Genomic DNA, 13,235 nt, shown 5'->3' on the forward strand with positions numbered 1-13,235 from the left:
CCCATTTAAAATTAAACTAGGGTTTTTGCAGACGAGCTACAATATAAATACAACTTAAATATGGGATATTCTTTAATTATTCAAAGATTCTTGATTCTCAAAATAATATGACAATCATTTTAGTTTAGTGATTTTTTTCTGAAGTGATAAACAGTCTGAAAATTCTATTTAAAACAATAGAGAATTATACTAATACTATTTTCTTCTGATTTAAAATTATTGAAGCTTGTCGCTTTAATCAAAACAAATAATTATTTGGATATACCAAAATTCAAATGAAATCTAGACTCTATCATGTATCAAATTACAGAATAAATCATCAAAGGATTAAGGAAAAAAGGAAACTTCAAATAGAAAAAAAAATAGATTGGTAAGCGAAAATACATAATGCAGATCTAAATCAGAGGTGGATCTAGAGTGTGAAGTTTATGGATTAATATAATAATCTCAAGACTATATATTACAATAATATTTATAAATATTTATTAAATATTTTAATATAAGTAAGGGTATGAGCAATAGCTATTGAATTCGGGCAATTAAACTCATAACTACCACATTACATCCGAATAGGGATGAAACCTACCTAGATTTGAAGTGAAAGAGAAAAAGAAAAGATCTAAGCGACAAAAAGTAATGACTCGATAAAAAATTAAAAAAATGGTATTGTATAGCTGCTCTTAAAATAATAGTCGAAATATATATATGTATATGCATATATATATATATATATATATATATATATATATATATATATATATATATATACACACACACACACACATATACACATATTTTTGTATGTTATATACAAAAAATATAAAATTAATACACATTTATAATTACCGAATATAAATAATTTCAGCCGTCAGTTAAAATACTCTTTGCCCATAAAAGATCTACAGAGAAATTAAATAAAGAAAATATAATTCTAGAGGAATGTTGAAGATTGTCACAACAAACAGTACAAGAATATTGTAATAATAACTAATGGAGTAGAATGGTAAAATGTAAAGGGATCTGAGCTTTTTTTACAATAATAATCAATAAAAAATTTCTAGTCAACTCTTAGCAACTGTATATATCTTATTAATTTTATATATGAGGAAAAATTTAAAATTTAAGAGTATGACACGAAGATAACTAGAAAAAAATAAATTATATTTCTGGCTATCCACCAAAAAAGATTGGCAGCCTAAGAAACAGATTCTGTTGAACTCCTGCTCTTTTGGTGCACAAAGTATTTCGTGTTTATACAGGGTCCAGGGAAGGATCGTACGCCAAAGAGATGTGATGTAAATAGATTATCCTGATGCAAGCATCAGTGACTGATTCCACGGCTCGAACCGTGACCTATAAATCACACGAAGTAACTTGACTGGTGCTCCAAAACTCCCATTTAGAACTATCAACTTCACTTATTAAATTACTTATATGCATGCAGTGTTAGATAAGTGTGACAATAATATACTTTCTTTTTTGGTATCAGATATATAGGATTTAATTAAATTAATTAAGCTTGAGATCACACATAGGGTAGGTAGTAGGGTATGACCATTTTATTTGCTTAACATTATTGTGTTATTATTGAAAAAGAAGAGTTCTCTAAAGTAAGACAAGAATAAAATTAACAAAAGAATTCCTTTATGCTTAAAATAATAAATAATTTATTAGTATTAGTAGCGAGCCAATGGAATTAGAACTAAGTGCAGTCATGTCAGATTTGTTATTCTAATCTTTACAATATTGTTTTCAACTTGTACAACTGACAAGAGTATACTATTTATATAGATTAGGTTTAACAAATTATTCTCTCTCTTTTTATTTTTATTTTGTGTGGTTGTGAAATCAGACTTTATTGTTATAGAGATCCCAAATAATTTGACTAATTTTGAGTGAATTTTATACTACCCTCTTAAATAATTAATGAGTATCTATCGGATCACTATACTCCAACCATGGATAACATATGGTCAATATATCACTTGAATTATACCTATGAGTAAATTCTCTTAATTAGATTTTTCTAGATTTGTGATTAGAAAGAAAAAAGAGATTTGAGTAAAATGTATTATTTAAGGGTAAGCCCACTATGTCAAGAAAAAGCAGTAGCCCATTAACCAAGTGTCACATTTGAGTAAAAATTGTACGGACTAGCCATTTTTCGGTTTTTTTTTTTTTTTTTGAAAAATAGCCATGCTATCGTTGAAAGGTAACAAGTTTTAATGCATAAACACTATGACAACGTCATAGATTTCGAACTTGAGCAAGTGAAAATCCAGGATACTGTCCTGATTTTGTTAAATCCATGACAGTATCATGAATTTCGAACTTAAAAAAAGTGAAACTGCATGAAAGTGTTATGGACATAATCCAGGATACTGTCATGGAGTTACAATTTTTTTAAGTTCAAAATCCACTGCACTGTCATGAATTCTACCATAGCTATTTTTCAATGACTTTTGAATTTGTGACAATGTTTCAATTGCAAGTTCGCAAAATGGCTATTTTTGAAATTTGTCCCACATTTGAATACAGTTCTATTGTTATGCATCCGAATCCTATTGGCATTTTAGCCATTTCAAACTTGATCCCTCTTTTATGGGAGAAATTAAAAAATAACCAAATTTACGAGTGATCATTCAAAAATAGCTATAGTTTTAAAAGTAATCGAAATTTAGCCACTTTTCATGTAAAGATAAATCTAAACGAAAACAATGTTTAAAATCCGGAAATACTCCAGTATAATATACTGGAGTTCCAGTATAATATACCGGTCCAGCATAATATGTTGGAAGTTCATACACAGGTGTTCCAATCTCCAGTATATTATGCTGGAACTTTCCGCGTGTTGGAGTTCCAGCATAATATGCTGGAAGTTCATACATAGGTGCACTGATCTCCAGTATATTATGCTGGACCATTCCCTATTGAGGCAAAATAGTGGCTAGTTTTTAATAACTTTGCAAACGCTGGCTATTTTTGAATGACTAGTCCGAAAACTGCTAGCTCGTGCTATTTTTACCTCTTTTATTTATCCATTAATTTGTGTGAAAAAAATGAAGGTTTGGCCATGGAAAGAAAACTTTATTTGCTGTGAATGCACAAAATTACTAAACCAGCCCACAGAGAGGCCCAAATTAAGAAGCCGAAGAAGAGCCCAGCATTGCAGGATAAATGGCCGTAGATCTTCATAATTTGCCTTTTTTCAAAGTCATAACTTTCTGTGAAAATTAAACCAGTAAAATAAAGTCAAGAACCATCTTTTGAAGGAAAAGAAATTTTAAAATGATCTTAACCTATGTGTATATATACTCACACCGACAACGTAAGATTTTTATAAATATCAGGTTACAACAACAATAAATCCAGTGTAATACTACAAGTGAGATCTGGGAAGGGTAGTGCATACGCAAGCTTACCCCTACCTTGTGAAGATAGAAAGGTTATTTTCGATACACCATATGCTCTAGTAAAGCATAGTCACATCACTTTTTGGAAAGAAAACAATAGTGCACAGACCATGAAAAAGACAGCGTAACACGACATATTACCAACAACAGTATACTATCTAGCTACGTGATATTTACTAGTAGATATATATCTTTTTGGATAAGCTGACAGTGTCGATAACTGTATACACTATCGGTGTATATAAATTAAACTCTTGTTAAATAAGCTACAAAAGAAATGTTTTATAACATTTACAGCATTTTCTGGTGGAAGTGAGAGCCTCTTCAAAAAAATTACTAGCAGTTGAGAGAAAAACCAATATAAAACTTGGGCAAAATCTCTTACTTGAGAAGTAGGAACTTTCTGTGATGCTTAGGTAAAGTTAAGTAATTTTAATTATAAGAAATAGTTTAGTGATTTTATCACGACAATACATTAAAAGTTGATTGAGCAAAGGTCCATAGAGGACGCAGATTTGATATTTAAATGTAGCAATTTTTAGAGAAATCCAAAAGTAAATAGTTAACTCGATATTATGCCCCAATGTCACCAATATTATTAACGTTGACAAGTTCAAAAGGGGAAATAAACAATAACTCAGAAACAAAAGTTGGCTGCAAGTTCACTACAATCTACAACATAGCGTACTAATTATTGTCTTATTTCTAAAGCAATAGTGTTTTACCCCATAGTATAAGATGGGGTTGGCAAGTTGATAACAGTAGTCTTGACTTTGGTCATCATGTTAATGCTGTTAGTAATCCCTTGTGATCCAATTCCACTGTCCTTAATTCCCTGTTAAACAAATTAATTACCTCGATTACTAAGAACCTACCGCGAAAATAATCAAAACTCAAGTAGTTTAGAGTATTAAAAAGGAGTTTACCTGGAATGGAAAATGATCCGGTCCACGAGCCGGGGCTGAGTTAATCTGAACTGTTCCTGTTTCCATGGCATCACTGATAAGTATTGCTTTGTTGATGTCTTTGGTGAATACACAACCCTGTAGTGAAGTCAAAATTTTCAACCTTAGAGACAGCTAATGTATTGGCAATGGAACATAAGATGAAGTAATGAACACGTCGAATTGTGCGAACATCTCGTCCAAAACCTTAAGTTATTAGAGCTTGTTACCGTTCTAAAAAAAAGCTTAAGTTATTAGAGAGAACAAAACAAAGGGTAGGCCGATGCATAGAGTATCCCGCATTCACGCAGGGTCTGAAGAAGGGCCACACCCGCTAGGGGTATGATGTAGATAGCCTATCCTAATGCAAGCACTTCCACGACTTGAACGCGTGACCTATAGGTCATATGGAGTAGACAACTCAACTGTTGCTCCAAAACTCCCCTTCATTAGAGAGAAGGTACTTATTTAATTATGTCTCCAACACGCCCCATCACATGCGGCCTAGTTCTTTTTCATGGGCCAAGGACGTGAAAATTCCTTTTGACAATACGTGGCGGTGAGACTTGAACCCATTAACTCGGCATGTTCTAATACTTTGTTCTTTGACTATCTTACCTAAAAGTTTAAGACATAATTATGTTTTTACACACGTTATATTAGAAAGTGAAACAGTACCTGCAGACCGAAATTGCTAGCGTTGCAGTGGTGAATTCCTTCTTCGACAGAGTTGATCCGAATAACAGGCAAAACTGGCCCGAATGGTTCTTCCCATGCAATCCTCATGTCTGGCCTAACATTGTCTAACAACAAGGGCCAAATGAGGTTGCCTTCTCTCTTGTATTGCTGGCAAAAAGTTGCATTTTTCTGCTTCGCGTCCATGACCAACCCCTCGATGAAGTTTGCAGATGATTCAGAGACAACTGGAGTGATATCGCAATCATCTTCTGGTGGCCCAACGGTTAATTTTGCCACTTTAGCATTTACCTTCTCAACAAGAGTGTCAGCAACTGATTCCATCACCAACACGACCTTAACGGCTGTGCATCTTTGACCGCTGTGGTAGACATGGATATCAATTGTTAATGAAGTATTGCCAAGACAATCAGGTACTTGAGCAAATTAAGCTTATTCATGTTGTATCGACATAGTCCAACTCCTAATTCATGTTATAATATCACTTATCGTACATGTAATAATGAACTATACAACGATGTATACAAGGGATGGTTTTCAATGGCCTCATACTAATGCAGTTGCGAGCACATGTGTGTCAACCTATATCACCGAGACCAACGCTCAAACCCCATTTCACTATTAACATGTTTTGTTTCGATAATGAAAAGAAAATTCACATACCTGTAAGAAAACCCTCCTTTCACAATGCTTCCAGCAGCCAAATCTAAATCAGCATCCTCAAGCACAATACAAGCATCCTTTCCTCCGAGCTCCATCTGTAGAGGGATCATTCCTGCTTTCTTTGAGATTGCGACGCCGGTATCTCCACCAGTGAAGCTGATAAAAGAAAAACAAGTATACAGTTATGCATGGATACACAAATATCAAGAACGGCGTGAAGGATCTTGTTTACTCAGTAGTATTCTTTGCAGTCTAAGCAGGGCGGAGTTAGTGTGTATAATATGTGTTCGGTTAAACCTTGTAATCTTGGTCCAAACTCTGTATTTATCTTAAGAAAATCATTTAGTAAGTAAAAATTACTCCTTCGTTTCATATTAAATGAGGTAGTTTGACTCGGCACGGAGTTTAAGAAAAAAGAAGTAGTCTTTTGAAATTTGTGGTGTTAAAAGCTTAAGGGATAAAAGGTTTGTGGGGCCATGACATTTGTGTGGCTATAAAAGCTTCTTATTAAGGGTAAATGGGTAAAATAAAAGAGTTTAAAGTTTAATTATTTCCAAATTTAGAAATGTGTCATTTGTTTTGGAACAGACTGAAAAGGAAAATACCTCATTTTATATGAAACAGAGTGAGTATTACTTTAGAATCCAGTAACTTAAACGGTCTAAAATCCCGAACCCATAAGCGTCTTAACGAAAAATCAAACAAAGGCAACTAAGCAACATAAAATAGATAAGGTAGAATATACCTTATACAGTGTACTCCGGGATGCATAGTGAGAAAATCACCGATTTCAGAACCTTTTCCCGTCACACAACTGATAAGGCCTTTCGGAAATCCAGCTAAGTGGAAGCAATGCACCATATGAAGGCAAGCCACAGCACCCTGTTAGAAATGATCCCTCAAAGTAAGTTTAACCTCATATTGGTACTTTTTTTCTCAAAGTTAAATGATGCTCATATGAGCCATTTATAGAACAGAAAATTCTATGTTGCACGGACTCTCCAAATTGCCGCCGCACACGTGTCAAATCCTCCAAATATGCACTACTTTGTGAGGATCCGACACGCACCCGACCGCATTTAAGTCTGAGCAACACAGACGGGAAATGCTTATGATGAGTGGAGAAACTATATAAGAGTTAACGCATTATAATACAGCTAATGTGAAACAGAATTTAGTGAAGAAACCTGAGTTGGTGGCTTGAGAACTAAAGAGTTCCCAGCAATCAGTGCAGGAGCAATCTTGGAGACGGCAAGATTGACTGGATAGTTGAAAGGAGGAATGGCTAGAATCACACCCAACGGGATCTGTACTCCAAGGACGTGAAGGTCATAATCAGTATTTTTCCAATAAACTTACCTAATATCAATACTTCAAGAACAAAATGTGAGTTTATCTGTATGTTGCTACTGAAAACGGAAAATTTACAGAAGATACGCAGCCACTTATGCAGTTAGTAATACTAATACAGCAACTCATAAGAAGCAACACAATAAAATATCCTGGCGATATAATACCACTACAATAACATTTCCAACGGGTGACACAAAGTCGTATTCATTGGACAAGCTCATTGATCCAACAATTTATAAAGGTGTAAAGCCATCATGCTTTGAAAAAACAATGAAAGGAAAATAATAGACAAGTTGTTAAAATATATTAATCCTCTGACTAACAATGCAAATTGATGACTGTTTACACTAAGCGACAACTTAATAAAGCAAAATTAAATAAATTAGTCAAGAAATGTACCTTGGAAGTGAGGCAGTATTTGGTCCTTTCATTTCCAGGGAAACTATCAGAAACCAAGAACTTACCCTCCCCAAGAATTCTAACTCCTTCTTCAGCAGTATAAGAAACCAAATCTCCAGATCTTACAACCTTCATCAAATCCACATCGTTATCAGTTGATAAAGCAATTAAAATTTCCAAAATGATAAAAATAAAAAATATTTATACAATCAGGTCATTACGTTTAAGATACTTACAAGTAAATCTAGATTATAACTATTTAGCAGTAACCTGGTAAAAATATTTCCGACCATGCCATCACATGTTAAACAACACTGATAGTGTAAAGAATCTTTACACTGACATGCTATTAGTGTATATAACTTAAATCCTACTTTTAATTATGCTGCTCGGACTCTCCGAAAATGTCTTCGGGTGCGTGTCGGTTCCTCCAAAAGTAGTGTACTTTTGGACGAGGTAACATGGGTGCCGTAGCATTTCGGAGAATCCGCGAAACATAGAATTTTCTAATCATGACGTACCTCAGTGACAGCATCTTTAGCTGGTTTTGCAATTTCTTTTACAAGACATTCTGCAATAGGGGCTTTGTGTTCTTTCAAGATTGCAGCTGCCTTATGAAGCAGCTCAGCTCTTTTCCAGAGTGGTGTTTTCGCCCATGATTTTTGTGCCGCTTTCGCTACTTCCATTACCTTGTTCACCTCTTCTTGTGTACATGCTGCACCGAAAAACAAAAATACCAAAATATCCATGAAATCCCACACTTAATTGTTGGTTAATTTCTGCAATAAATTCTTAAATTTCCAAGACAAGAACATGAAAACAACGGCAACAATAATATACCCAGTATAATCCCACATAGTGAGATTTGGACATGGGTTAAGCTACATTGCCTTACGGGTGGCCAGTTGACCATCCTTTGTTGAAAAATGACACTGTATATATAGGTAAAGTATTAGGTTTTAGAGGTACATAACATATATTGAATACCCATTTTCGGGGAATTTCTTTCACTTCTTTCAAGTTTGAACACCCTTGGGGAAATTTCCTGTTTCGCCACTGATTTGGGAGGGTAATGTATATGCCGACCTTACCCCTACCTTGTGGAGATAGAGAAGTTGTTTCCAATAGACCTTCGACTCAGGAAAGCATAAGCACCACATAAGGACATGAAGACACTTGGATGCAAAACCAAAAATAGTCCATGCATAAGTTCTTTTATATATTAGAAAAGAGTTTTACAAACTATGCGTTGATAGTATAAATTTTACACAATCAGGTCACTTACGAGCAATTAAAGGTAAATATCTACAATAAACATTAATCGATGACTGATAAAAATGGTAGGTAATCTTCTATAATAGGTTAAACTACACTGATAGTGCAAAAAACCGCGTATAACTAAAATCCATTAGAAAAAAGAGAATCTAGTACTATAAGTTCTTGGTTGTTCCCCACATCACAGTCTGATCCAATGATCATAAAATTCAGAACAGAACAATTAATTCTGAAGCTGGAGCTACAGTACAAAAAATTCCAAAGTACTTGCACAAAATTTCATGAACCCCCAAACATCAGAAACCTTGTTATTTTCACCACACAAAAATTTACAACAATAACATAGCCAATATATTCTCACAAGTGGAGTACGAAGAGGGTAATATGTCCGCACAGGGCGGAGCTAGAGTGCTTCGAGCGGATTCGGCCGAACCCAGTATCTTTGATTCGAACCCTGTATTTGTCTTTAAAATTTCATTAAATATATATAAATTATTAATTTAGAACCCGGTAGCTTAAAACACTTAGAATTCCGAACCCATAAACATGAAATTCTGGCTCTACCTCTGTGTACGTAGTCCTTACCCCTACCCCTAAAATCACAGCAATTATGACAAAGAACTATAACAGCCAAAAAATAATATCACCGAAGCAAAAATTTGAAAAAATTAATAATTTCATTTTTATCATACCTTGAACCTTATACTGTGTTTTTCTAGTAGTAGGATTAATGATGGCAACAGATTTTCCAGAAGCTGATTTCTTCCATTCTCCTTCAGAATAGTACTTAAACACATCTCCCTCAATTATATCTACAAACACTCCATTACCTGCCATTTTTACAAATAAATCAAAGCTTTTTTTTACTAGAAATATTTCTTCTAGTAAGAGAAAACAAAGGAAAAAAAAGATAAATGTTGGATATTTTTTAATTGTTTAGTGGTGAATATAGAGTGAAGTGAGTAAAAGAGTGAGTCTATAAATATTGGAGAAAGGTGAGCCACACTTAATACTGAGCAATTTGAGACATGGATTCTGGATTGATATTTGACATTGTTTTTGATGATCATTTACGGGATTGCCATTTTGAGATAGCAGTTAGAAAATTAAAAGTTAGTTGAGACACGTTTCCTTTTGAACGGTCCACTTGGAAAAGTTTCATGGCTTTATACTTTTTCTTTCTTTTTGATATAAATCTTTTATTTACAATTTGATATGTCATCTCATGTGGTTCCAAGTCTTCCATTATTTAATTTCTTGTTTATTTAGGAAGGTGTTTTTTTGGGCTTTAGAAGGGACCTTAAAACAACAATAAATTTGTCTATGTGTGACCTATAAATCACAAGTTTAAGTCGTGAAAGCAGTCATTAATGCTTGCATTAGGTTAGACTGTCTACATTACACCCTCTAAGGTGGGGTGAAATTCAAAAATAGCTAGATTTACAAGTGCTATTTGAAAAATAGCCACAGTTTCAAAAGTATTTGAATTTTAGTCACTTTTCATGTAAAGATAAATTTGAACGAAAATATCGCTCAAAATTCGGAAAATATTCTAGCATAATATATTGTAGTTCCAGCATAATATGCTGGAAGTTCATACACATGTGCTCCAATCTCCAGCATATTATGCTGGAACTTTCCGAGTATTGGAGTTCCAGCATAATATGCTGGAAGTTCATACACATGTGCTCCAATCTCCATCATATTATGCTGGAACTTTCCGAGTATTGGAGTTCCAGTATAATATGCTGAAAGTTCATACACAGGTGCATCAATCTCCAGTATATTATGCTGGAACTTTCCGTGATGCAGCAAAATAGTAGCTATTTTCAACGACTTTGCAAACGTTGATTATTTTTCAATTGCTAGTCCGAAAACTGGTTAACTCGTGCTATTTTTACTTTAAGGTGTGGCTCTTTCCCAAATCATATGTAAACGCTACGGCTAAATACTTTGTGCACCAAATTGCTACTCTTTTTTTTGGGTTGGGAGGGAGGGAAGGGCTTTATAGCTGAAACATGGGGTTGTCTATGATACAAATGCAACCATTTTATGGTACAAAATAACTAGGAGTATTATTTTATATGCATCGTAGTACATATTATTTGGAATACAAGAACAAATCAGATTAAGAGCAAGATTTTTGAAATAATAGTCAATAAATTGGAATAATAGATTGATCCTTCTATATTTGTATGTTGTTACAATAGCAGCCTTCATTCGAGCTGATATTAGCATGTTTGGCCAAATTTTTAAAATTAGTTTATTTTAAAAAGTGTTTTTCTTAAAAGTGTTTTTCAAAGAAATACTTTTGGTGTAAAACAGTTTGTGTTTGACTAATTAATTTGGAAAACACATTTGAGCAGCAATTAGTATTTGACCAAGCTTTTAAAAAATACTTTTAAGTGTATTTTTCTCAAAAATATTTTTTAAAAGAGTATTTTTGGAAAGAAGTTACTTTTTTTGCGTCCAAAAACTACTTCTCCATCTACTTCTACTCAAAAATATTTTTGCAACAAAAAAAATATTTTTGGTAAGAAAAAAAAATAGATTGGCCGAACAAGCTAATAGTCACTAAAAACTACCAATAAATTCTACAAGCCCCATTTCCCTTAATTGAGAAATAGTCGCCGCAAATATCTCTAGCTAATTCATATCTTTAATAGTAATGTTGTCTCCGTGTGATGATTTATGTGTCACTCGAGCCATGAAACCAACCATTAATGCTTGTATTAGGGTAGATTACATGCCTACATCACATCCTTTGTGGTGCGGCCCTTCCTCAGACCATGCGTGAACACGGAATACTTTGTGCATCAAAACAATTTTTTTAATATAAGCATAGGTGGGGAAGAAAGGTTTAGCAGAGGCAAGCAAGTTTGTGAAGTACAGTTTCTTTCGACCTATTCTAATTCTTGTTTTAAGCACCACCAAAGGATGTGGTGCAGTGGATGAGACTGTTCTTCCTTTAACCAGAGGTCTCGAGTTCGAACCCTGTGTATGGAAAAATCATTGGTAGGGAGCGCTCTCCCCCCCCCCCCCGAATGGGACCCTACGCGGCGCGAATCCGAATATAGTCGGGCTTCAATGCGAGTACCCGACACCGAGTGAGAAACCAAAAAAAATTCTTGTTCTAAGCATGAAGAAAAGGAGTCCCAAATTTCACTTGTTTAAGTTACCAACAATATCATGCATAATCTATAATGAATACATGAACAACCATGGAAATTGTAACCCGGACCAATAAGCTTATTTAAGTGCTGAGTTCAGAAAAGGGTCGAACAATATTAGGTAAGCTTAAATATTAACTTTTGCAAGAAAACTATTTTCCTAACTTAAATCGACAATTTTTACTATTGCGTCAAGACGCCCTTAAATAAATAACAACAGAAATCGAAAATAATAGCAAACATACAGAAGAATGACATTTATGATTTAAGATCACATGTCAGCAAAGGTGGTTAAGCTTGAACTGAAAAGGGACGTAGATATGTACAAATTAAAAGGCTTAGCTTCTAAAAAGTCACCGGAAAAATGATAGTGTATAGCCGCTCTCAAAATAATGGTCAAAAACATGTATTATATTTATATATATATATATATATTATGTATATTATATACAAATTTTATACACTTTTTCGGCTACCAAATATAAATAATTTCCGGCACGGACTACAAGTGATATTACCCAAGGTCAGCAGCCCCAGGAAGTTGGAAGTTGGAAGTTGGAATAATGCATAGCCAAAAGTTTGCAAAAATGGACATATATCCAATCATCCAACTATCCAAATATAACCATATCCAAGTATGGGCATTTGATTCTATCCACAGTCTAAAACTTCCTCTTATCTTTTTCTCTCTTTGCAAAAAAAGGTGTAACTAAACGACTGAATGAATGAACCTTCCTCGGTTGATGTTTTATTAGGAAATTCAAGTCATCTAGAAACATAGGTAGGCTTAGAGGCAGATCAAGGACATGTTCTTAGAGTTTAAATGAATCTATTGTTTTTCGATCGAAATATGTACACATATATTAAAAGAATAAAATATAATAAGATCTTACTTATTCTGTTCTCATCGACTTTAAATCATAGATTCGCGTTTGGCTGACCTCGTCAGAAAATTTCAAGTAATTTAGCTAGCGTTTGGCCATAGATTTTCAAATTTATTTTGAAAAATCTGATTTGGATGAAGTTTGGTTTGAAGATGAAAATGTGTTTGGACATACGTTTTTAAAACATATTTCTCAACTTTATTTTGGAAAAATATGTATATAATTCCCAAGTTTTGGGATTTTGACCCAAAATCAGCAATTAGGGTGATTTTGGGATTTGGGGTTTGGGATTTTGCCAAAATATGGGCAAAATTTATGGCCAAACATGAGTTTGCCAAAAAAATCCCAAATTTATTTTGGCAAAACTCATGGTCAAACGGGTCCTTAGAAACATAGCTAGGCAATGCCATATAGCAAAAAGTATCAAAACATGGAGAG

General features: G+C 34.0%; 1 protein-coding gene across 2 annotated transcripts; it reads right to left on the minus strand.

Annotated features, from left to right (window-relative positions):
* Positions 1–3,068: 3,068 nt before the first annotated feature.
* On the minus strand, positions 3,069–9,729 carry LOC104246220 (NADP-dependent glyceraldehyde-3-phosphate dehydrogenase). 2 transcript variants are annotated; one of them, XM_070162429.1, is made up of 10 exons: positions 9,436–9,721; positions 7,990–8,183; positions 7,469–7,597; positions 6,904–7,023; positions 6,462–6,598; positions 5,717–5,872; positions 5,036–5,414; positions 4,340–4,456; positions 4,139–4,248; positions 3,069–3,224 (listed from the first exon to the last, which is right to left on the minus strand). In XM_070162429.1, the coding sequence occupies exons 1-10, from the start codon at positions 9,578–9,580 to the stop codon at positions 3,215–3,217; spliced, it is 1,497 nt and encodes a 498-aa protein (XP_070018530.1). In that variant the 5' UTR covers positions 9,581–9,721; the 3' UTR covers positions 3,069–3,214. The 2 variants fall into 2 exon arrangements, with proteins under 2 accessions (XP_070018530.1, XP_009800287.1); XM_009801985.2 differs by lacking the exon at positions 3,069–3,224 and having other exon boundaries at positions 3,987–4,248; positions 9,436–9,729.
* Positions 9,730–13,235: the final 3,506 nt, after the last annotated feature.

This window comes from Nicotiana sylvestris, chromosome 11, assembly GCF_000393655.2.
Source record: "Nicotiana sylvestris chromosome 11, ASM39365v2, whole genome shotgun sequence".
Taxonomy (NCBI): Eukaryota; Viridiplantae; Streptophyta; class Magnoliopsida; order Solanales; family Solanaceae; genus Nicotiana; species Nicotiana sylvestris.

Coding starts and splice junctions, on each gene's coding strand:
- LOC104246220 (XM_070162429.1), bottom strand. CDS start 9,580: ATGGCAGGTAATGGAGTGTTTGTAGATATAATTGAGGGAGATGTGTTT. Junction 7,024..7,468: donor AATACTGCCTCACTTCCAAG/GTACATTTCTTG, acceptor CTTGGAGTACAG/ATCCCGTTGGGTGTGATTCT. Junction 5,415..5,716: donor AAAGGAGGGTTTTCTTACAG/GTATGTGAATTT, acceptor TGTCTACCACAG/CGGTCAAAGATGCACAGCCG.